Here is a 26,017-nt window from a genome sequence, read left to right on the forward strand (position 1 = left end):
GTGAAATAAGTATGACTAAAGCTTATACCTTAAACAGCTCTTCAGTAAGTTTACCATTAAAAAAAGATATCCTGATCAGCTCTGAGACACCTTCCATGTATTTTCACCCACCCACAGTATACTGAACCCAGTGTCACCCCTTCTCACTGCCACCGCAGAGCACCCAGAACTACTTGATATGGCTGATCCACTGCTCGCTGACATAAAGGGCAAAGCTCTCAGATGACCTTGTTAAGATAACCTGAACTGTTATTTCAGGGTTGAGACAGGTATGGGAAAATACTGTGAAAGAAAATCTTGTTTGCAATCCATGATACAGATCCCGCTGCATTTCTACCTTCTGCTATCTTCTACGAGCTGAAGTCACAGCCCTGATGCAATTTTTCAGTAAAGGATTCATGGTATTATTGGTTTTGGATGTATTCTGTAGTAAGAATACATTTGTGCGACCCAGATATGCCCAAACAGACATATCATATTTACTCACATAAAGGCTACACCCCCTCCATATCCACAGATACTGACCTCCAAACGGTCAGCTGGCTGTGGTCATTCTGCAAACCAGCCTTGAAGCAGCAATAATTCACCTGCCCGCATGGATCTGGCAGACAGAAGGGCACTTACTCAGCTTGCGCTCCAACCTGGCTGGATGAAAACAAGATCTGATGCAGTGAGGTAGCACTGTGCTCCGACCAGGTTTTACTCTATCAGTGTGAACACAGCCCCACTGGAACAAAGCTCACTGGTGGCCGACTGACTTACAAAAAGTCTAGCGTTACAAGCCAGTCCATCGAAATCCAAACTTTGTTTTCCGTTTCTTGTTGGCCTTCTTTCAACCAAACTAGAAGGTCTGTCTACACAGAACACAGGCCTTGAAACAGGAAATGCCACCTTTATACTAAAAAGCTGAGATATGCTTTCTCAGTTGCTATCAGGCAGTCAGGAGTTTGGGCTAGAGGCTCAGTATGAGCATACCTCCTCCTGCCCTACAGTGTAATACCTCACGGGTGTCAAGAATATAGTAGGACACAGGCAAAACTATCCACTGACCTTTATGAATGGCTGCGCTACAACAGGATTRGGGCATGCTATGACAAGCTGAATGCCACTATCAGAGCCATTTTAAGGAGGAAGACAGTTTTAATCCCAAAGGTACCAAAACAGCAGCCTTTAAAGGCATTAAATAAAAAATGTGTGTTAAAAAATGCTGTATAACGTTGAAGGAAAATGTCTTAAAATCAGTGCTAGGCTGTGGGAACCCCAAAAGGGCCTGGTTTAATTAAAAGAAGTTGGAACAGACTGCAGTCATATTTTTAACAGAAAACACAGCAGTTCAGCAGTGTTTATATTGTTCAGCATGTTCCCAAGGTGAGCATTTCAGAATAGTTTTTCTCAGAAAAGTAGTATGCATATTCAAAAAGGAAACTAAACTAAAAGAATAGTAAATTAAATCAATCATACAGAAAATGCACTAAGGTTGTTTGTAGCCTGGCAGCTTCTGTGAACAATTACGTTTTATTAGATGGTAACTCCATCCCAGCTTGACTCTTGGCCATAAAGAAATCAAAGGTTCAAATGAAACCATTTTCTGTGGATCGATCATTCAGACAGAAGAAAGTCAGACATTTGGTAGGGTGAACAGGGGGAGGAGAGAGAATACAGATGAATTGTTTTTATGAAGATGAAGGCTTTATATCTCTGAAATCAGCAAGGTTTCATCTGCACAGGGAAGAGGGTGACTTTAGCAAGCGCTATGGAACATAGTAACTAAACAATCCTTTAGGAAAGACTTAGTTCATATACTGACAATTCCAACCATACTTCTTCTCCCCACCCTAAAACTTTCTTAGGATATGCCGAATGGCCAAAGCCAGGCACACAATTTGGGGAGGCTCTAGCTGATTTGGATAGGGTTGGGTACCCCCATAAAACCTTCAACTCATCTACATCTTAATGGATATGGGATATGCCCAGCACACAAAGGGCCAAAGCCTTATTTTTCTCCAATGCTTAGGACTTACAGCACATAAATATAAAAGAGAAGCATTTGCCTACATATGTAACTGATTCACATTAAAATATTGCAACAGCTCTCTCCTTTGGAAAATGTAACCTACTCCCTCAAAGATTTTTCATGTTTTACACGTTGACAGAGAAGGCTTGAAAAACATTTTGAATTCTGAAGTACTTTTAACTTGGCACCATCTTTGTAGAAAAATGAAAAACCTGCAGATTTTTAAGATTTGAAAATACTTCTACAAGAGTAGCTTCTCTTTTCTTCCTTGCTCAGAGACAGTGCAGAAAACCAATCTTTCTGTTTTGCTGTGTATGCAACAGCCGCCAGTGAACCTGCAAGTTCCAGAAAGACAAAGTTGATAGCACTGACCCTAGGGGTAAATGAGGGGAGAAGCTGGCAGCTTAGCTAGCTGAGCTGAGAAGCCCAGGATTGCAAGGCCCTCCTCATTCCCTTCTCACTGGACTGCCCGCTTGCCTCCTCACTAAAATCAGAGCAGCAGTCTAGAAAAGGCCTCACTGTACTAGATCTGCATCCTGACAATCACGAGCAAACATCAGAAGAGTATTTGCAAATTGTGCTGAAGCAAGTATACACCAGTTTACAATGTATACACTGAAGTACACACCAGTCTACAGTGACAACACCAGCAGTGCTCCCTTTTGCTGTTTAAGATAACGTYCCACTGATCTGTTTCCACTCTATGTAACTATCTGCAACCACTATTTCTCTCTTTCTCTGAACAGTTAATACAGATTTTTATGCACCCACATTGGGTACCATCTGCATTATCAAGTTCACAAACTCTGCCTTGACACTTAAACTGTGTCTTGTATTTCATAAACACTAGCCAGGTCAACAGTACAGTAGCTGTCATTTATCAGCTTTTTTCATCCTTAGACAATAAACAGTCAAAAGAAATGCTGGTGTACATCATATTCTGGATGTGATGGATCTCTTGTAGAAGYAGGCACAACTTTCAATCTAATCAATGTTAAATTCACAGAAAAAAATTAACAATAATTTTTTATATCAAATTTCTGGTCATAATTAATTAACTGATGTGCCTGCACTTCCAATGAAAGGGTTGATAACTTCAAAGTTTCCAGTCTTTATTTCTTGGAAAACTTCCAAAGGTTTAGGCTTCTAATTTCTGCTGATTAATTCAAGAAGAACCTGAACATATGGTGTTACAGCAAAAAATATATAGCATGTGCAAAATACAGCAAATACATTCCATAAAAATAGACCTAAATTTTAAAGGAAAAAGTTAGAGCAAAGGTGCTTTGCCTTTTTAATGATCATTTCTTTATTTCTGTAGGAGACATTGCTGGATATTCTTACCAAACAACAGCTTGAGCAAAATAAAAAAAGAGAGTCTTTTGACAAGCCACAGAAGTTCAAAAGGCCTGCTCACAGCCATCCCAGTTGGAGAATGCTACAAAAGCTGTCGCATTCCTGAACACTGCCTTAAAAAAAGCATACTGTAGTACGTGACTGATCAGGGCCCTATATCCCATTTGGACACTTTCCTCTTGGCTTTCCCCGCTGTGGCCCCCAGCCATCAGGATGAACTCAGAAGAGGGATGGAGAAGAAACAACACTCAGCTCCAGCTGTCAGGTCTCTGAGTGCTTCAGTAGGCCTTAACTGTCCTGAGCAGCCTCACCTGGAGCCCTGGAGCTCTCTTTCTCTGAACAGTTAATACTGATTAACAGTTAATACCGAGACAAATATCTTGTCTCCTGGAAGGACCCCTCACACGTGCACTGTAGCCTTTGGCCAAGTCTGCTTTTGCTTCTGGCTGAGTCCCTGGATGGACTCTGGACCTGTTTCATTTCTTTCCTTGTCTGGGACTGTCAGTGATCCTGCTCTGTCCACCATGTCCAGATGCTGTGGGACTGTGCCCTGGGGCCACCTTTTTTCCTGGCTTGCCACCTTTAGGAAGCAGGTGGCCCTTGCCGCTCCAACACTGGCCTGCATCCTCACATCCTTAGGCTCTCACCCCTGCTGCCTCAAGGACAAGGAGGAAGAGTAACACGGACGGGACTGGAGCAGCCTTAGTTGGAGCAGTGGTGCTGGCTGACGTAGCAGGAGGCTGGAATGAGCATGTAGTTTAGTGCTGCATGACAGCTGCCTGGCACTTCTGGGATGCCCTGCTCCTCCTTGCTCGAGAGCTGTATCCATCTCTGCCCATCCCTGCTAAATGGTGAATGCCCCATGAAGTACAACTTATACTGCTGCGAGGTGGCACTGCAACCTGCTCAGTGCTAAGCCTAATGCTGTTCACACAGGCACAGCTTCTCCCTTGGCCTGTGCTGCCACAGAAACCAGAGCCCAGCTGCCTCAACAGTGGCCTGGCAGCTGTTCAGTTACTGCCTGAACCCCTCTTGCTTTAAACTTGTTGTCTCAGCTGGCAGGTGCTAATACCGGCAAGCCCTGAACTCACTTTGCCCTTGGAGTACAATAGCCCAGAAAGATGAAAGGCAAAAGAGAGAGCTTTCTGGCACAAGGAGATATCCTCACATCTCATCCTATTTTAATGACCAGTTGTATTAGCTGTAAGCTTATGTCCCTATTTTATCAAGTTATTCGCTTACGTACATGAGGAGTTTAGTTCCTTGTTAAACTGCCTGGCCCTACAAATAAACATGTCTTAATACCTTCCTTTTTTTGCCTCGATTTCTATGCTAAAGATTGTAGCACATGTATCAAGAAATACTAAGTGTCCTGAAATAACTATTGGATTACTTGTAAGATTGCTTAAAAAGAAGGAATTCATTCAAATCTCCCAGAGGAGGAAAGACAGAGAAGCAGCAACAATAGTGATTTATTATCTGACTTCTAGAGGACCTGTTGTTCTGAAGGAAGTACTAGTTACCCTCTTACTGAGATAAGGCTGGTTTTAAAAAATATTTTAGCATTCCTGTTAATATATTGCTCTGTCTTACGCATACTTTTTACCTATATACGAGGTATAACTCAAACATATCAGTAAGAACAATGTATATAGTGTACAGAAATGGTAAACTTCAAGAGGCTATTTAACATGGAATACGTTTTCTTGGTCTTAAATTTATAAAATTCTTTTAAGATGTGGAGCACGTAATTGTACTAATAAGAGGGATCCATCATCACAGCTTCCATGGCACAAGGCAATCTATTGCATGAAAGAAACATGATTCACAAATGGCTTTGTACAGTCCAGCAGCAAGTCCACTAGAAGGATACTGCAGAAGGTAAGCATCACCAGAATTGTTTTAAATTAAGGAATTTAACACAGACTTTTAACCAGATTTGAGTAGAATTCTCTCCTCTGGGGGTACAGTGCTATATCCATGCTTTTGTGGTGGACATAATTTTGAGATGCTAATTGTCCTACCGTAAGAACAAGGCTCAGACCTGTCAAAGTCCAGCTGTATGTATGAAATTCAAGAGTTATTTTCAAATGCCAAGTGATTCTTGTTTCCACCCAATTAAAACATTCTTTTGGAAGAGCTTGTTTCCTCATGTCTGCACAAAAATGATTTCATTAATGAGCTCTACTACTTACATAAACTCCTGACTTTCTCCCAGGAAAAATGAAAATTTTCAGAATGACTTTCAAGTGTAAGACTGCCAGTATAAAAATGGAAATTAGGAAGGTCGAAAGTCCAACTAAAATAACTATTTCTGCCATTTTGTTTTATTGAAGGTCTAAACGTAACCACTAAGCTCAATAATAAAAAACATTATGTTCACTTTCAGTTTTGACCCAGAAAGAAATGAAAGGTGCACAAAGAAAGCAAGCTTGTTTTGCTTTTTATAATTCTTGAATAAAAGACCAAACTGTGAATGCTTTACCCTTCCAAGGAAAGAGGCAATTAGAAAAATAGTGAAATAATTTCAAAAACTTAGTGTAGAAGGAGATTTGCAATGTAGTTAGGTCACCGGGAGAAATAAATAATAGTAACAGGTCCTCCTTCTGTCCTGGCATTTTGCTGAAGAGCCTGCATTCTCCCAGTATACAATTGCTCCCTCACTGACTGTTTTAAGAGATTTAGGAGAAGCTTATCCCTCTCACCACATGGGGGTGGTTTGGGGCAGGGGAGGGGGGGAGGGTGGCAGGGCACAGATCAGCTCAACACAGATCTAACAATGATTCAAAACAGTTCTTAAAAATCTTGCGAAATTTGCCTATTCCCAATCTAATGCTTTCCACTGTGGACTTTCTTAGGAATCATAACTTGGCTCACAAATCGTAATTCTGTTTTTCTAGAGCTGGAAACAATAGCATGAAGAAAAGATCAGAATTCAGGGAAGACATAAGCAATGCCTTTGCAGCACAGATTAATAACCAAGAGTTACTAGGTAAATTATATCATGTTAACTGTATTTTGTGGATGTTAACTAGCATTCACAAAGGGAACTAAAGTGACTGATCTATTCTAGAAACTTCTAGTTTTGAGTAATACATTTGTAACTTCAAACTGCAACGAACTCAAGAGAGGCTGTGAAGGAACAGGGAATACAGTGTGGTTGCAAATCTTCAAAATTTTAGAAGTTACTAATCAGATGTTGCAATAGTTATTACTACCATGAACCCTGCCACTGTCCTGACCCACTGGGGTACATGCTGTCCAGCTACGGTACAAAGGAATGGTCTCTGTCTGGCTAACATAAAAGAAGAAACACTGGTCTCAAAAAGGTAAGGAGGATCTGCAGAACTACAGGCTATTCAGCCTCACCAAAGTCCCTGGGAAAACTATGGAACAAGTCCCTGTGGAAGGCACCTCCAGCACAGGCAGATGATTAGAAACAGACAGCACAGACTTACCAAGGGCAAATCATGGGGGGGACCGACTGCCTCCTGTGATGAAATGGCTAGCTCTGTGGCTGAGGGAGAGCAGTGGATGTTGTTTTCCTTAACTTTAACAAGGCTTTTGACACAGTCTCCCACAGTATCCTCGTGGCCCAACTGAAGACAGAGGGCTAGATAGGTGGACTACAAAGTCTGTGGAAAAAGTGGCTGGCCTGCTGGTCTCACAGGTAAAGGTCAGCGGTTCAACAGTGACACACTGTTACGAGCAGTGTACCTCAGGGGTTGATAGYGGGGCCGAACTGTTTAACACCTTCATCAATGGCTTGGATGATGGGACRGAGCACACCCTCAGGAACTTTGCAGATGACACCAACTTGAAGTAGTGGTTGATACTTGAAGGGTTGGGCTGCCATTCAGAAGGACCTCAGCAAGCTGGAAAAATGGGCTTACAGAAACCTCATGAAATTAATCAAAATCAAATGCAAAGTCCTGTACATGGGATGGAATAATTCCATGTATCAGCTCAGAGTGGGGACTAACTCTGTTAGGTAGCAGCTTTGCAGAAAAAGACCTAAGGTGAGGCAGCAGTGTGTAATGGGCTGCATTAGCAAGAGCATAGCCAAGGGGTGAAGTGATGGCCCTGTACTTGGCCCTTGTGAGGCTGCATCTGCAATACTTTGTCTAATACTGGGCCCGCAGTGCTACAGAGACTCTGACAAACTGAACAGAGTCCAAAGATGGTTAGGTGGCTTGCAGAACATAATGTATGGAGCAGAAACTGAGGGAATAAGGTTTTTTACCCTCAAGAAAAGAAGGCTGAGGAGAGATCTAATCTGCATTCTTCCGCTACCTAATGAGGAAGATATAGAGAAGACAGACAGGCTTTTCTCAGAGGTGCACAGCAAAGAGGATGAGGACCGTGGCCACAAATTGCAGCTAAAAAATTCCTGAAAGATGCAAGGGAAAAATTCTTTACCACAAGAGAGGTGAAGCACCGAAACAGGTTGCCCAGAGAGGTTGGGCATGATGGAATCTCTATCCTTGAAACTTACAAAGCTTGACAGGGCAACTGCCTAAGATCTAAAACATCAGTCCTGCTTTGAAGAGGTTGGACTATATGACTTCCAGAGGTCCCTTCCAACCTAATTTTCTTCCATGATTGAGTTGGCAGGAACAAACTGATAAGCAGTGAGATGAGTCTGGATCCACTGGATATGGAGAGACCCCAGCAAACTAACATGCTTGCTGGTGTCAACTTCTCAACAGTAACCAGGAGAGTTTCAGGGAGGGATTTGAAGGAGAGTAACAAGTACTCCCACAGTACAGCATAGAAAGGACCTGTTTAAAAATCTAGTAAGTGGAAAAGGAGTAAGGTGGTATTATGAGCTGACTGGAAACAAGCAGTACTGAGTGAGAGATGACAGAAAAGCTCTAGACTGTACAAAGTGAAGGCAGATTTTTTTTGATGCAGTAGAGTTAAGTGTGTAAAAAAAATTGTTTAAAATGAACAATGGAGATCATGTAAAAGAGACGGGAAGGAGGCTGCAAAAGTAACACAAGAATAAAATGCAGATTCAAAACAAAGCCAACTTTAGAAAATTTCGTACTGAAGATGGGCCTCCATAGGTATTCTAATGACTCCCCTCTGTGCTCTAGGGATGCTCTCCCGGCCTTAGCATCAACATGGACTTTGGTTTATCCATTCCAGTTAGTATCTCTGTTCCAATTGTGAGCAATGGCAAAAAATTTACAGAAGGGAGCTGTGCACAGTTTAGCCAGATTTTGTTACAATCATGTTCTAAAGGAAAAAACAATGCTGAATTCATTATTTTGGTCATTAGCTGGTGGTTTATGTGTATTGAACATGCTTTGTTTACCTGCAAAACAGCAAATGTCTTCTGACATCACATTCTCACCTAACCTCCTTAATAGTTGTTGCATACTGCTTACCCATTTGGAACAATCCTGCTTGTTTCACAGTTCAAAAGTAAACTCTGACTTATAATTCATAACAAACAAAATCTAAAATAGATCATGCTTTCACAATTTATTGCATTTATTAAGATTACTATTTATGTTAATTATGCATACCATAGAAGAAAAAAAAACCCAAAACACTTATCTATTCATCTTGCAGGCAAATTGGATACTTCAAATAAATTTAAAATGGATTCAGTGATAGAGCAGAGCTGTGTAAAATTTTCTGGTTGAAACTTTTATCCAGAATGTGAAATTTGGCTGAAACGAATTTAGAAAGAAATCAAAAATTATTTTAGCCAAAAGCTGGGGGTGGAATCAGATGTTTAAATTCAACATCTTTTAAATGAAACATATTTACTTTGGAGAAACACTTCTGCAAACCTTGTAATTACATTTAAAAAATATAATTACTCATTTTGGGTTAAGCAGAACTCTTTGCTCCAGCAAAACACCTTCCCCAACCTAAAACAAAATTTGCTTTTTTCATTTGAAAGGTAAATTTAAAAAAAAAAATCTAATTAGTTAGATGTAAAATGCGAAATTTACAGATACATATTAAATACTTTGCTTTTGGCTCCAAGATTTCGATTCCACAAGGTGATTAATACTTTGTCATAGCCAATCAATAATTACAGAAAATAATTAAGAAATCTAGATGTCTTCCTCATGAAATTTTTTAGAAATCATACTGTCAGAGATGAATCCTTAGCACTTCATAAAATCACTACCTCTTAAAACATCTTATACTGGGCACTCAAAAGATGAGGCCACCAGAATAGTTAATGCTGCTTCTGATCAAATATTTGCTGACATATCTCTGGTTTTAGATTTGGAACACCTAAAAMCATTATTACCATCAAAGTATTTGCAAGAACAGATGGCAACCATATGAGTATTATATATGGTATGAATGATCATATTCCATATAAATAACATATGAATAAACACTCACTAGTACCACACATGAAATTCAGATTCAAAGTCTTATGAGATGAGAAGGATTACAGAGGCAGGATTTTTACCTTCAAAATCCTCACCTGTGAAMGCTAAATTTATATATATTTTAGAAGCTCTGTGATGTACAGGAGGAGCAATGTCARCCGATTCTGCATTACATGATATGAATTAACTTGACATATCTCAACAATCTTTTACAAATCTGAGAGACCATGTTTCTACTTGAGGGTAACCACTGCCTGAGGCTGCTAGTTAATATACATGTAATTCTGGCAGGACAGTCAATATCCTGCAAATATTGCCAAAATCTTAGTCAAATAAATAACATTTACACTATTCTAGCTTTTCTAGCATAACATAATTATGCCGCTCATTTTAACATTAAAATCTTAACTGCTTAATCTAATATATTGTCTCAAGTAAATCTTAGTAGTTCTTTTTCTCAAAGGAAGTATGACAAAACAACATGCGTATGTGCAAATATGTGTGTACACAACTGAATTTCACCTGCTTTAAAAATAAATTTATCTTAAATCTTTCTATAATGAGCTCTAGCAAAGTTGATCAGGATAGAACCCTAAGTTCACCTACTTCACCATGTTGCCGACTCCTCCAAAATAACACTGGCCTTTCTGATGACTCAGTGGGACAATATTACTGTTGACAAAACTTTTACAACCTTCCATGTTTGGATAATTCTTGATATATATAAATACTTAAGAGAAAGTTGTTTCTTCTCTTCTTACGATGCAATCACTGAGTGGCTGTGGACTCTCAAAAGCAGTGAAACTGCTTACTGAAATAACGGTAAGCTGTGAATACCTAGATACTTAAAAAACGGACCCCGTTTTGCTACTGTCTCAGTATGAATCCATTAAAGACTGCAGTGTTCTGATCCTAAGCATTGCTTTAATTAGAGACGTTATTTTAGAAAAAGAAAACTTGTGTTCATACAATGATAAATACCGTCTTAATTATAAATTTGCTGTGGCAAGGGGGAAAAAAATCCTGTTCCATTTACCCATAAAGCTCAAAAAAATCAATCAAGCAGTGATTTTTCTTGTACTTTTTTAGTCAATCAGCAGAGAAATTAGAATATTTTCACCAGAATGTTATGAAAACTATTGTAGTAGATGGCTAATTTATTTCTATCTACTGCTATACGAGACATAGCAGAAAAACAAAACATTGAGGTGTGACTGACCTACATGATGATTAAATGCATTTCCCCCTCAAAACCAAAAGCTTTTACTTCTGCTTAAATTTAGATACTTTTGATCAATAAATATTCATGCTTTTTTACAGGGACTTGAGGCAAAATGTAACRTGACACGACAAAAACAAGGAAGAAAACAGTTCAAATAATTGTACAACTACATGAATACGTTTACATAGGCCAAAATCCCATCCTTCGAGGGGTTGCTCTGCTTGTTGTACATTTGAAAATACTGGCAGAGGACAGACACAACTGCACGCCAGCCTTGCTTCCCAAGGGGAAATACAGACATAAGCCTGTGCGTATCTCCCCGCCCCAGTGCTCTCTCTGGGGTAATTTTGTTCCACACTTCTCCATGTGCTTAAAAGCACAGTTCAGGCCTATACTGGGGACAAGCATAAAAATGAGCAGTTATTTCAAAAGCACTGCAAGGTTCCTTACCAATAATGTAATTGGAGAATGGTCAGAAAAGCTTGGAAAAAAAGAACAAAGCATCTTCCGGCTGAGAGAAAAATGAGTGCACTTGGGACCCTGGATCAATAATGTATCCAAGCCTGTTTATTAGCAACATACTTGGTTTCTGTAAAATACAGCTTTGGAAAATAGTAACTTCAAAACTCAGAGGACAGCTTTGAATTAACTGCTCACGAAGTTGTAGCCAGCCTTTCTTAAGACAACTCTGAGCCACATAAGCTAGCTGTACCCTAATGTAGTTGTTTGTGTGTGCTTCTTCAGAGTTCCTTGTTCCACAAAATTGTATTTTCTTCGCTGCCAAATCTTTGTAAGCTCTTTTGGGGTGAACCAACTGGTTCACAGGCCAAGATTTTAACCAAAAAGCACAGTGCATAGTAGAGACATTTACTTCCCAGATCAGAGATCCCATGCCCACAATTCAAACTAGCCTCCTCCTGCCCTCCGAAAGTCTAGCCGCCTGTTCAACAGGCAGTTCTGTTCTTTTCTTTTTCCTTCTATTCAGCTTGTTAGACACAACAACAACCAACACACTGAAACAATGTCGTATCTACTGAAGTATAAGCAGCAAGTTAAATGTATTGATTGCTACCAATTTAGCTGGGTCTTGCAGGGAATAGGATATGCTTTTCTAGGCATCTGCTTTTAGTAATTGTCTGAGGCAGGATCCTGGGCTAAATGGACCTTCAGGGCAACCCAGCACACAAATTTTCTGTTTACAACTCCTCATAGAAAATTCTCCTTCATCTTATATAAGAACAATACCTCTTTTCAATATTCAGTGTATGAGACTTGTAACTTCTACTCCTTTTGTATCCTGGCTACATTTGAAATATATCCACCTCCTTTGGGCGATAAGAATTCACATGGTTTAGGTAAAATAATGAAATCCATATGCATACTGTCCTGTGCTGCAGAGCTAACTTTTCTAACGTGAGCCTGTGAATTTATAACCTGCCATATACGAAATAAGGTGGTGGTGAAAAAGCCAGATCAGATGAAAGAACAACTCGCAGATTCCCTGCTTATTCCTGCTTTGACCTGGAAGAGCCTTATCTGCAGAATAACTCGCTCACTACAGGTCACTTCCCTAAACTGGCTGATGCAGAGATCCCTCAGCTCAGCCCCCCCCCCCCCCCTCCAACAGTTTATAAAAGGGGAAGGAGCCTGGCTGGGCTGCCCTCCACATGAGTCTTCTGTCTAACTGTGAAGATAGCTGCTTTCCAACCAATGAATAAAATGTGTTCACAGGAATAGGTGTTTACTGCTTTATGTTTATACAGATTCTTTCAAAATATTATATCCACTTAAATGTCCAATTCAAAGGGGAAAAAATTAATTCATTGAGAAGACAGAAGCTCTTTCTTTAAAATACTATACAGCCACACAGCAAGTCAGCTCTGTCTCTGGTAAAGAAGTGGAAACTCAACACCATAAAGAACTACTCCTAACTACTCTAAGATGAGTATTACAGCACCTAAATACATCTTCAGCAATCATCACATCACACGCTGTGCTGTTAGACACCAGAACACCCTGTAAATGAGGGAAGTTTAATAATTCAAAATGGGATCTACAAAAACCAAAATTGTAATGACACAAGTCATCTAAGATGGCCAACAGGAAAAACTAAGGGCAAGGGGGTGTCTTAAATGTCACCCCTTTTCCAGGACATAGAAGCCTTTCAAAAGCTGAACCAAAGGCAGAAACATTGCCTTCCCTTCCCCTTAACATAACTGAGTAACATTCACCATGGTGACAAAATCTGGACCAAGACTGACCTCACTGCATAGAAACATGAACCCACATCTTTTGTCACCTCTCATTAAGAAACATCACAATTGCTGGGCTACAGGGTACACCATGTGTTAGGAGGACTCCACAGTAATGATGATTCTGAAAGGGAGGAAACTAGTATTCATCTTCCAGTCCCAAAGTATTCAACAAATATTTAATGTTAGTGCTAATATTGAACAGTCAATGGACAAACAGGTAAGCAGTTCTGGGAGCAGAGTTCCCAAAACACTAGCCAAGCAAATTTCTCTTCTGCACACGGAAACATCCTTGGGATGTTTGGTTTTAAAGCATCTTCCACAGTTCCAAATAAAATATTCTAATACTCTGGAAGGTGAAAAGTTAGTTCAAACCCCCACTAACCAAAGAAACCAAATCTCCTGCCATCTTGAGCAAATTACTGAGCTATTAAAAACAAACAAAAAACAAAAACAAAAAAACACCTATCCTGCACAGTTCTGTGAAGTAGGCATTGAAAGAAGATGCAGGTATGCACTTTGGATAGATCCTGACTTAGCACAGTGCTCTGAAAATGCCTACTCAGGCAAGGCCCCCTGAAGAGAAGAGCGACAAAGCACATCTCCCGCATATTCAGAGGGGGAAAACAGGAGCGAGACAGGCACAAACGGACTGTCTCCCAAGTCTGGCATTTTTCTGCATAAGGCCAGAGAGAGGACTACAGGTTTCTGGCCAACCACTGGGATAACAGCAAAGCCAAACCAAGATGCTGTTTCAAGAGAAAAACAGAAGCAGGACTATAGCTACAGGCTGAATATACGGGCAGAAAACATCAGCAGACCACTGATACCTCACTTCTTTCTCCTGCTTCAGTGAATGTCTTTGCTTTTGAAACCATGACAGCATAGGGACAGTTTCATCGTCCTAGGTCTTTTTGCCTTGTTTACTGTAGCCCACCCAAAGATACTAAAGATACTAAAACTAGCATCTAGATAATTTCCAGCAGTGTTTCAGCACAGCATATGCCTGTTATCCACTGCCTCCACTTCTGCTTATCAGGGCCAAAGCTCAGTTCCTGCTATAAATGTGATGACATTTTTAAGAAATTTTTAATAGATTCCACTAATCAAAATAACCAGTTTTGGGTAAACAGGCCTGATTACAGTGTCCATACCACTGATCAGCAGCTGTTGCTCACTGCTACAAACTTCCAAGAACAGCTTTCCACTCTTCTCTTATTCAATTAGTTTTCCTTCTATCAGGTGTAAGCTTTATATGACAATGATTTAATGGATGGTTCATGACAGCAAGGTTCATCATGGAGTTTTAACTCATTTATATCATGTAGGACATAAAAAGTTTAAAGAAACCTGGAAAAATGCATATTACATACAAATATAATATCCTGGCCTAATGTCTATTTGCAGAGTATATGCAGGAAATGCCGTCATCAACATGTTCAGTAGGACATGGTCATAAAGGTTCAGCTGGTGAAGAATTGTTTGAAATGAGTTTCTGAAGGAACCTTCTGGCAAGAGTCAAAAAGAGAAGAGGCACCTGGCCCTATAACCAAGTAATGAAGCTAATCCATATAGGCTCCTTTAGATGGTGACTTCCATGGAACAACTACCTGTTATCACTGGCGTTTACTGAAGTCAGCCTGAAGTATTTTTATTAAGGATCTGAGGCATAAATGTCAACACTTTATGCCAGCATCATTCCAATTACCTTCCATCTGAATAATGAGCAATTCTGAGACTAACACTGACTTGATTTTAGTTAAATATACTACTGTTATATAAAAGTTCAGGATAATAAACATACTAGAACACATTGAGATGGCAAGGTGACCTTGAGAGACTAGAGCTTTGTAAAACACTCAATGAGATTAAACAAAAATGAATGCAAAGTAACACATTTGAAGGAAAACAGAAATCAGCTGAGATAACAAATGACACAAACAGGGAAATTTACTATTTCCCTGAGTAGCTTCCAATGTAACAAGTAGAAAACGTCAGAAACTTTTATTTCTTCCATGTCTCAGAGCTTTGAACTACAGACTGGTGAGATCAAACTCTAAGATGAGCTGGTGCTTGCCATGGCCTCTGCAGTTTTCAGCCCCAGATTTTCATGACGAAGGAAGGGAGAAAGCCATGGTTTTCCTCAGCGCTAACTACTGTCACCTGTTGATACTGCAACAATAACAGGAAGGGAAGATCCACACCCTTTCACCTACTCTTTAGATAAATACAAACCTTCATTTCTGAAGACTGTGTCTGGCATCATTAAAGAAGAAACAAAAGAACTGGCTTGAAAGCATATTACTAACAGACATATTCAAACACAGGTTACAAAAGGTGTGAGATAAAATTATCTAAGATACAAAAGTATCCTGGTATGTTGTAAGGCATTATTATTTCTGGAACAGTGTAGGGGGACCCTTGGTTCCTGTTACTAACAGTGCTAGAAATGGAGCCAAACACTTGAAAGGAAAAGTCCTACCCCCAACAACTTGCAACTTAAGCATCAAACACATAAATACTGGAGTATCTTGTATATACCTGCGTATCTCAAACTACAGTCTAAACATCTACAAAGTAAAAAGATTACTGGATTTCCTAAAATTGGGAAGAGAATATTCAAAATAATCTTCCAGTACTGCAGTTCCTACCTATCCATATAAATTTTACAGTACAATCAGATCTTCAGCAGTGCTTATCTCTACCCAGAAGTGTTGCTTTCTGTGATGAAAGACATAGTAGAATGTTACAGCTCCAAGCCAGGAATGGTTTAGACCCTGGTCCGTAGTCAGACCTATATCATGGTTTCTGATTTTCTTTGCGCCGGGAGAGAAAGCAAAGCAGCCATATTGCAGTGGACAATCCCATTCCATTGGTGTTTATGGACTGATTATGCTTGTATGATTTTTAACATATTAGAAGCATATTTGACAAAGTACAATTTCCGAAGTATTTAAAAGAGAGAGAATTTCTCATTTTATTGCACCTATAGTACTCGTAAGTAAAGACTAGGATTTCCCCTCTTTCTCCCCATTAGATTTTAATTTTTCCCTTCAAGTGAGTTGTTCCACCAGAGTCTTTTTACAGTTCTCAGTGGACTCTTTGGAGATCAGGAACACTGGACAAAAGCTGCTCTTGGACTTGAAGCTGTACATTATGCTGCGTTCAACTGAGAGCCACAGACCAGGAACGTAAATTGACTCTGTTAATCTTGATTAATCTAAACCTATTAATTTAGGGAACTCTGGTGAAAGAGGTGATTTTAATTGTAAAGGCTGACTTTATAGCACAAGCTTTTCTTTTCATTAAAAGAAGACACTCTTAAAGAAAATAGAAGGCTTTCAGAGATCTAGACACAGGTCTTTAAGCCTCTCCCACATGAAGGTAATTTGAGAAGTACTAGCATGAGAAAATGCAACACCTGTCCTTCTCAAAACAGGCCTAAGCCAGAGCTCAGCTTTGTTAGCTGGTTCAGCTCTATGCAACACTGTTAGTTTACACCACTGGAGAATTTGTCCAATTTGTAGATTTGAATTTGTATCTTGCATGAAAGGAATTTTTTTTTCAAACAAGTATTAATTTATGAAATATGAAGTGCATTAGAGTGGTTGTGTTTTAAGGCTTCACTACCTATCAACAATTACTTTATTAATAACCATATGAAAAAAACAGTACCTCCCCTTGCTGTCATTCATTTGATGCAAATTACTGAACATGTATGTATTCTGTGCATAGCAGAAAAAGCTTCTGAAGATTGTTTCATGTATACAATTATCACAGAGCATATACTGGATCACAGTGCATATACTGGTAGTAGAGAGAAATACACTTTTTGAAAGCTATCTACAATAGGGCATTCTGTTCTTCAAAGCTATACACAGCAGCATGATACAGCTCCCATGAAAGCAATGGCAGGCAATGTGGTATGAAATAAGCATCAGTCTGAATGTACACTGCTAGACATATGCTCTGTAGAGTATATGCTTTATGCATGACTGGATTAAGCTACTTGCTTGACAGCATGCTATGGTACAAGCAGAAAGAATAACAGATGAGACAGAATTACAGTTTAAAATTGAGCTCTTGGCTAACTAGAGAATTCACATTACTTTGTCACTTTTTTATTTTTCCTCTTTAATGAAAGTGAAGTGCTAAGAAATGTGAAAAAACCTCAACCAACCAACCAAATGAATAAAAGAGAACAAAGAAAAAAAAGATTTCAGGACAAGCACAGTTCAAAACTTCAAACCTCCCTTCCAGCATTTCAGTATTCCTAGCTACTGTTGTAAAGCTAATTACATTAACTTAGCCACTCAATTTTGTAAAGACACTCACCTGACATTAAAAACTCAGTATTTCTTGCCATACCAATGTGATAATGGCCTCCAACATTCATAAATATTGAAGATCATTTTTTGCATAATTACCTTGTGAAGTCAGTCATCTCCATCATAATCACACACATCCTCTTGGCCAAAACAATGATGTCATTGCTGGTATCATCCCATATTTCAATCTCTGCATCAAGCTTACTCTTGACTTTTTTGAAGTCAGCCACTTGTTCAGCTATCTTTTCCTTTTCAGCCTCTGGCAGTTGAGTCATCTTTGCCTGAAACATAAAATAATTTACTTTGCAAAACATCTGTCTGTATCAGGTGTTTGTTTAAAACAAAATCATTGAGTATTATTAAATATATACTTTAAACACACTGTGGCGTGAGTCAACCATTCCAGCCTAAGCACCTTTGAATTTCAAAATCTGTATGCTATCACAGGCTGAGCCAAATAGATTATCCCACTGACTAGGACAGCATTGTCCATGAAACTATTAATATTAATGTGGTAAGAGAAACAATGATATTCCCAAACGGACATTACAAAGTATGACTGATAGATTTATCTTCTTTTTAGGGATTAAGTAGCCGAGGTAATATGATATATGTTCAAGTAGCAAAATGCAATAATCTTTCAGGCAGAACAGATGAAAGAAAGAGGTCTAGCTGTCCTAAAATTTTCAGGTATGCTTGCCCTCTCTCCCTGAGGGTCCACACGCTCACTGTAAGAATTTGTTTAGACACACATCTTCTGTCTTTGAAAAAAATAGAGAACTAGATCAACATGTCAGAGATCAACATGTGGTAAGATTACCAAACAGGTATCTTGAATGACTATTAAAAAAATCCAGTATTCAAATGAAGCCACAGTCAAATAGTGCTCAGACAGGACCTAGACCCGAACCCGGCTGCAGGTCTAGACTGGACTGTTTGCAAACATTCCATAGGCTAAAACTGTTTCACATAAAGGTTTAGTATGGCTGGAAATGTGGTGTGATTGTGAAAATTCAGACTATGGAATCAGAACGTTCAATCTACACTGAATGCACATATCCTTCCTATATTTAAGCATTAATCTCTTCTAAAAAGGATTTGATTTCTATCAATAGTGAAACTTCTGAAAACGCAGCATGGTGAGAACGGAAATGTTTTTACTTACTATTCTTCCTTCTGAGCAAGGTTATCAGTTATCAGTCTGCTCCAGAGAAGGGTTAGATAAACCTTTCGTCTAAGAGACAGGCCAGAAACTAGACTGTGACTAAGATTTAATGTGGCCACCTCTGGTTGCTTCCAGGAAAAAAAAAGACATACGCTTTTTGTTGTACTACCCACATAGTATGTAATCTGCACTGCTGCACTATTCTCTGCAGATACCATACGTCCCACTAAGCTGGGGCCAACTACTTTCAGCCTGTTGGTCTCGATGGCTCTACTGTCGGAGTATTTTTTGTCTCACTATCACTTAGGCTCTGTGAAGACGTCTGCCTCTTGCATGGTAGCTCATCAGGAACTCACAGATACACTTTCTAATGCAGCAACTATTACTGCACTGTAATTATATCGCAAATAAACAACAAATATTCTGTGTTTTATTCTCGTTTGTTAACTGAAAGTTAAGGCAGTGACTTAATTCTTACAATTAGATTAACAGGTAATCAATTTAATACACAATGCACATGTTTTTCAAGCCATGCCACTTAATGAGATTTTATTTATGCTGGAATTACTCTGTCACAAGATTAATTTTCACAGTTATATGAATTATTGGAAATTACAGGTCTCAAAAAGTGTAACTATATTATCATCGCCATCACTAAATCAGAAAGTGTAACTATTTTAAGCTATATTTTTCCAGTTTTGGTTAAAAAAAAAAAAACAGAAATTTAACCAGAAAAACATTGTCACGATCAGATTCTAATAAGCAAGCAATCCATATTGTCCTCATGGCTGTAGAGTGAGCTTATTGAAAGAAAGATATGAAACAGTCAAAAATAAGAGTTGGGGTACAGAGTCAAAACAACTGCAGTAGCCCTTTTTATAAACAAGTATGTATTTTCCTATTGGTGAACATTGTGGTATTCCCTAGCCCACAGTTTTAATACTGGTACAGAACCCAGACCTAGAATCTGGAAATCAAAACAAAGATGACATTTTAATGAGGGAACTGTGAAATACAACATCCTGCTACCTGGCAACATTAATGACTTTCAGTTGGAATGAAACATGTTATCCACTGCAACAAAGGAGCAAAGGAAACTGCAATACTGACCTTGACTTTTCTTTAGTTTTCTCTTTCTCTTTTTTTCGATTTGTTCTCTCTCATACTGCTTTAAAAAACACGAGCAGCAACAAAATAAGGCAACTGCACAACCTTTCAAGTGCAGATGTGATTTTTTATCAAGACAGACAAAATAAAGGTAAACATGAAATAAAGATCTGATTTTTCTGTTATTTCAGTCCCTTATAATTTTCAGCCCATTCGGTGCCACAGATGCATGCACTTTAAGAGGAGAACAAACCGTCCATGTAGTGATAAAGCTAGAGAAGTAACACAAGGACTCACTAGCTTGTGAAGGTTTTGATCTTCTTCCACTGGTATATTACTCATCAGTGAAATCCCAACCCAGGGAACTGGTCACCTGCCCACCTTTGTCCCTGGCTACGCTTTACAAGGAATTGGACTTTTATAGAAACGTATGACTATTCTCTCCAAGTATTAGACTCTCATGCATTTGTTCATTCCTGATCCCCTAAAGCAAGTGACTGGCTGGACCCACAACACCAAAATTCTTGCAGCTTACAGGGAGGAAAGAAGGAAAGAGAAACAGCAGAAAGAAGCACAATATATCCAAGCAAATGTTTAAGTTACTGAAAACTCCTTCTGTCTGAGGCACAGAGGTGAGCCAGCTATCCTGTTCAACAGGAGAAACCTCCCTTTTGTCATTTAACGCTTCCGGCTGTGTATGCTGCAGCGTATCACATAACGATGACTAGAAAAGAAGAGGGGAGAACTCTGCTTCATGTTTTGTAGTTAGAAGATAATGGCACAGACCCAAAGAGACCAGATCCGTGCCCCTGCTTTGCTAAGCTGTTCATTCCACGACAGGCTCAGCAGCCACATGAAGCCATCTCGCCTATACCCTTCTGCCCTGGCTACAGGGTCAGCTGGACACTGACGTCAGTAAACTTTTGGTGGAAGGGAACATGATCTTTCCAAATCACTTGAAGTATAGTAACATATTTCAATTAAACTATTTTAAAACAGTTCCAATTGTGATCTATACTCATTTTTTCTTGAACAAATTTTGTTGATTGCTGTCATAAAATACATGCACCTCAGTTGAGCCTAATTTATCAAGAAGGTAAGCCTAAGATAGGCACTTGTAAAGACTATTACAAAGGGGTGTTTCGAATGCCAAAATATAAGTAACATTTCTTGAATACAGCACAAAGTCAAAAGTGATTCTGTTAAAATGAATAAAATGTGTCCACTATTTTTTAAAACGTCGTACTTTTTCTACTGAGTGAATAATCACACAGTTTCTAACAAAGAGGTGAAACACTGAATGCTGCTTTTCAACAATTCATGGCAAAGAGAAGACACAGGATGTGCCCTAGAGATGAACTGTGTGGGTTCATGACATCAACAGATAGAAGAAACCGGATTACTTTTGTCAAGTTGACTAACTGCTGTCACCAGTTGCCTTCTCCCGATTTTAAGGACTGTAATATTTTTTGAAGCCCACCATTCTTTGAACAAGTTCAGAGAGTGCCTCATTTGTGCTGTGATATGTCTGTTTCTGTATATTTTTAGATACAATATAATTGAATGAAGAGGAAAACCTATTGACAGACAATGTCAAAAGACCGAATTGTTTAAAGCCATTTTTGCATCAGCCTTCACTAAAAAGGTTGATTTAGATGAGGCAACTGTGTCAAATTAATCTAATTACTCTCTATGCCAGGGTAATAGGCCTGTAGATGAATAAGCAACCCATGTCGTGTATCTTGGCTTCACTATGACTTTGTCACTGTTTCTCATGTCATTCTCATAAACAATTGAGTGAAATATGATCTGGATGCAATTGCCATTGGGTGGATGTGACACTGCTTAGAAAAAAGAGAGCCAAGCTGCAGGGATGTATCACGGAAAATTCTGAAGGGACCAGCCCTGACTTTGGCAGAGGCCAGTATCTTCAGTAATGGCAGGGATGACAGAACGAAGAGTACAGCCACTCGTTTGCAGATGACATGCAAGAGGTCTGTTTCACAACTCAGAATGATCTTTATAAACTTGAGAATGGATCTGAAAAAATAACTGGATGTAATTCAGCTGAGACAAGCGCAATGTTTTACACTTAAGAACAATCACCAATACACACACACAACTGGGACACAGCTGGGTGCCAGCATTTTTGCAGACTGGCTATTTATAGTTGATCACAATGTTATACTCCTGGAAAAAAGGAAAACCTCATACTGAAATATTTGAACAGAAGAAAAGAGCATGAACCTTACACTCTAGCGCCTGTTGGTGAAACCACAGCATAATGGATAGAGCAATATGAATTATCTGACACAAAATTTAAAAAGGCATCAATCAGATGAAGAGCATCCAGAGGAGAGAAAAACAGCAAGAAGAGGTACAGAAAGCACAGTCTTTAAAGAGAAATGGAGGATACTGGAGTTATTTAATCTGGAGTACAGAAGATAGAGAGGAAACAATAAGAGTCTGTAAGTACAAAAAACACTGACACAGAAAGGAAACATAGGATCCTCTGTGTTCATTGTGGAGAAGACCACTATTAACATGCTTAATTGCAGCAGATAAGGTAAATCTTACTAGATACTAAGAAAAGGCTTTCCATTAGCTAATTACTGGAATTGATTGTTTAAAGAGAGACAGCAATGGAATTGCTCCCATAGATGAACGTGTCAGGAAGAAACGTATTTATTCTACCTTGAGGCAAATGGCTGAATTAGCCTACATCTTGTGGTTCTTTCCAGGCCTACTTTGTATTAACATATAATAGTATACTGCTAAAATCTTGAGTCTTCCACTAACTTCATCTCTTCCCTTTATTTAAATCAGGATAACTTATGAGTTAGCAAGGGAAAGAAATGGTTCTGATAGATCATGATTCTTGACAGGGAGTATTTTGCTATGTATTAAGTGACAAAATTGCTATTAGCAGAACCTATTCAAATTTTCAAAAGTTACTGGCATTGTGCTTGAATTCTTGGCTTTGGATTTCAAGCTTCTGTGTTGCTTTGGTAAAAATTAAACATATAAAATATTTTAACCTTTTTTATTATCAAAATAGCAAATTCTTCCTGTTAACTCATGCTATCTTTTAAAATAACATAGGAATTTAGATGTTCAGATACAAATGTTTTCAATAAATCTTTGTTACTGAATAAGAACAGCCAAATCTTTTGATGGAGAATTATTTTCTCTTCTGAGTATTGTGTTATGTTGTCAAAATGTTATGCAAGTACCACTAGGTCTTCCTTTTTTTTGTTGTTATTTCTACTGTCCTATCTGGCAGTGTTTGGTAAGTCTTTCATGGTCATCTTTTCAAGGCTGTTTTTTTTTTTTTTTTTAGACTTACAGATTAATGATCACTGTATTTACAATAGATAACACAAATAAAAGTAAACTAATTCATTCTGGACTTTCTAAATCCAAATGTAACACACACTGAGTCAACTTTTCATCAGCACTGAATTGTTGTGCAAACATAATATACAACAAGTCTGTATAACAGCAGATCTTACTCTCTTATATTTTTGTCTATGTATTCATTAACCAGCCTGCAGAACTCTGACAAAGAATGTGGGTGGATGGTTGCCTGGAAGCACTTCCGCTCTTGTCGTCTGCAAGAGGATTATGTATGAGCTCAAACATTTCACCCAGTTCTTCAACATGAACATGTAACCTGTAGCCATCTCTTTAAAATTAAGCTAAGCTGTTCTCTTCACTAATTTAGTAACTTTACATACTTAAAATAAGTTTTCTCTTTTTCTCAAAATACTCATTGACTTGTAAGTCTGAAAATTAACTGGACAGCTATTTATTTGATCTTCTCTCCAACATGAAATCCTCAGATGGTAAGCCAGAAACTACCACAGTGAAATAGCATTGATCACAACATCACACTACCATGTGATAACTTTCAGAGTAATTAAACAAATTAGACACAACCATCAGAGAAAGAACACTTTGTGCCTTGCAGATCTGACTTTCAGCTGAGATAGCCTGTATTATTCCTTAGTTCTATAAGCAGGACCTGTTTATAATAGCTGCGAATTTTAGACCTAGGGCTCTTCTTCAGGGATATAAAACTGCCCTACAAATAATTACTATTATTGCTATCTAGTTTAATTACTGAGAGAGCTCACAGCACGTTGCCCAAGTTAACCTGCATCCCACAGTGCGGGAAGGTGCCACGAGCATTATCGTATTCATCTTAGAAATATGAATGATCTGAGGGAAAGATCAATGAAGTAACATTTCCAAGATTACCTACGTAGTTGCAGAAGCAGAAATATAAACAAGAGGTCAAATCTCAGTCCTATCTCCTCATCGCTAACTCTATATACATTGATTCTGAAGAAGTCACAGTTAATAATGTAAGTGTGAATTCTCCCTACCTAAAAAAAATGAGATTTGCTAGTTAAGATGAAGCATTTCTCATGAGTGGCATATGCACATTACATTAGATTTCAGATGCCTTATATGTGATGAGCAAAAAGAAAGAAAAAAGGCTCTTTCAAAGAGCCTATTGGAGCATGGAGGAATTTTACACAGGAGAAAACGTGACTCTCAACAAGGCAAGTGGAAGCAAGAGTGCTGTTGTGTAGAACTAGTATTGAGACCAGTATAAATGAACAAAATTGAATTACTATGGTGGAAATGCCCAGAAGAAAGAACTCAAGGAGGGAAAAAAAAYTACTCTGCAATCTTGCCATAGACTTCCGGCACACAGTCATTCTTGGTGTTACCACTGCACGCAGAAGCCTCACAGTAGCACAGACGTCTGCCATAGAACACAAAACAAAGACAATCCCCGTATAATCCTTACAATATATCTTCCCTATAGGGGCTCTTCATATTGGTAAATGGATTCTAGGAAGAAATCTTCAGATTTAAGTACCAAAAAGTAGTTTAAACAGGCCTTTAATTATTGTTCGTGTTTGTAGCAGTAGCAAATAGACTCATTCAAACATCTGTTTAAAAAAAACGTGAAGGTTACTGTCAACATGTTGATTAAAGTTAAAAGGGTATGTATCTATTCTAGTCTAAGCTGTAATTTTTAGGTAATGTGCCATTTATGGCCCTGATACCATAATCTGAAATCTAAGAAAACCGTTCCCTAGTAAAGACACAGAATCAGGCTTTAAAGAATGACTGCTATCTACCTCTTGAAAAAGGAGTGTTTACAGTAATTCTATTTTTTCTTGAAACAGAAAAAAAAAGAAAAACTAAATGCTGAGATACTGTTTTTTCAGACCCACGAACCATGGTTTATCTATAAACAACTGTCCTTTCAGTCCCCCCTCCAAATTCAGTGGCAGTGCAGATTACATACTGTGTGGTACTACAACAAAAAGCGTATTCCAAAGACATCTGTGCCACAGTAACAGCCTAATGCCTCTGATTCTTGATAGCCAGCTCCCTACCTACAAGAGTCTTCTGTCTTTACTCTTGCTTTGTGTAGACTTCTGGAAGTATGGATTATTTACGGTTTTCTTTTCAAAGAACATTCCCCTTAAAAAAGTATTCTGCGCTGAGAAGTGGAAGAACATGTGTAAGAATGTGATCTTCTAAAACTTCAGTGTATCTTTTGTCACTACTTTAGGATAATAAACTTCCAGCAGTGAGAGAAAACCTTCAAGTGTGTTCACTATGGGATATTTCTACATCTGTTTGCAAGCACACCATCCATACCTGTGCAGAACAAATTCATAGCATCCTATATTCACAACATTTTGCTGGAAAACCTTGTCTTTCTTAGCTCCAACAGAATTTTTAGTATGCAATGTGAGAAAAATGTGCTAACAATTACAAGGAATAATTTACATTAAAATGGGCAGCCGGGATACTTTAATTGCCAACTGTTTACTGAGTGGTAAGATCATGCAAGATAATCTTTCACATAGTTCCATTTCTCACAATATGTTTTAAGAATCGATAATTAATTAACATATAATTGACCCTGACAGAATTAACACTCCCCTCCACGCACACATGCAATATTTAGTCACAGGATACTCTGCAAGGCCTTGAGATGAACAATGAAAAGTTCCAATCACAAAATATTAATTTTTAATTTGTGGAACTCCATCTCTAATGCTATGCACATCTATATGAAAGCAGATGAGTTTTCATTTGTTTCATGGAGAAACAAAAATTACTATCCCAGTCATTCTGAATATACTGGCCCTTAATTTCCCCCACATCATGAAGAAAC

The 26,017-nt window shown here is 38.6% G+C and overlaps 1 protein-coding gene across 1 annotated transcript in view; it reads right to left on the reverse strand.

Annotated features, from left to right (window-relative positions):
• The window catches only part of CTNNA3 (catenin alpha 3), a 584,821-nt gene that overhangs the window by 39,073 nt on the left and 519,731 nt on the right, over positions 1-26,017 (reverse strand). Inside the window, exon 15 of the mRNA XM_026059969.1 lies at positions 17,637-17,818. Coding sequence (XP_025915754.1) covers positions 17,637-17,818 — 182 coding nt within the window. The remainder of the gene's footprint in view (positions 1-17,636; positions 17,819-26,017) is intronic.

Source organism: Apteryx rowi, unplaced genomic scaffold (genome assembly GCF_003343035.1).
Source record: "Apteryx rowi isolate R43461 unplaced genomic scaffold, aptRow1 scaffold_162, whole genome shotgun sequence".
Classification (NCBI taxonomy): Eukaryota; Metazoa; Chordata; class Aves; order Apterygiformes; family Apterygidae; genus Apteryx; species Apteryx rowi.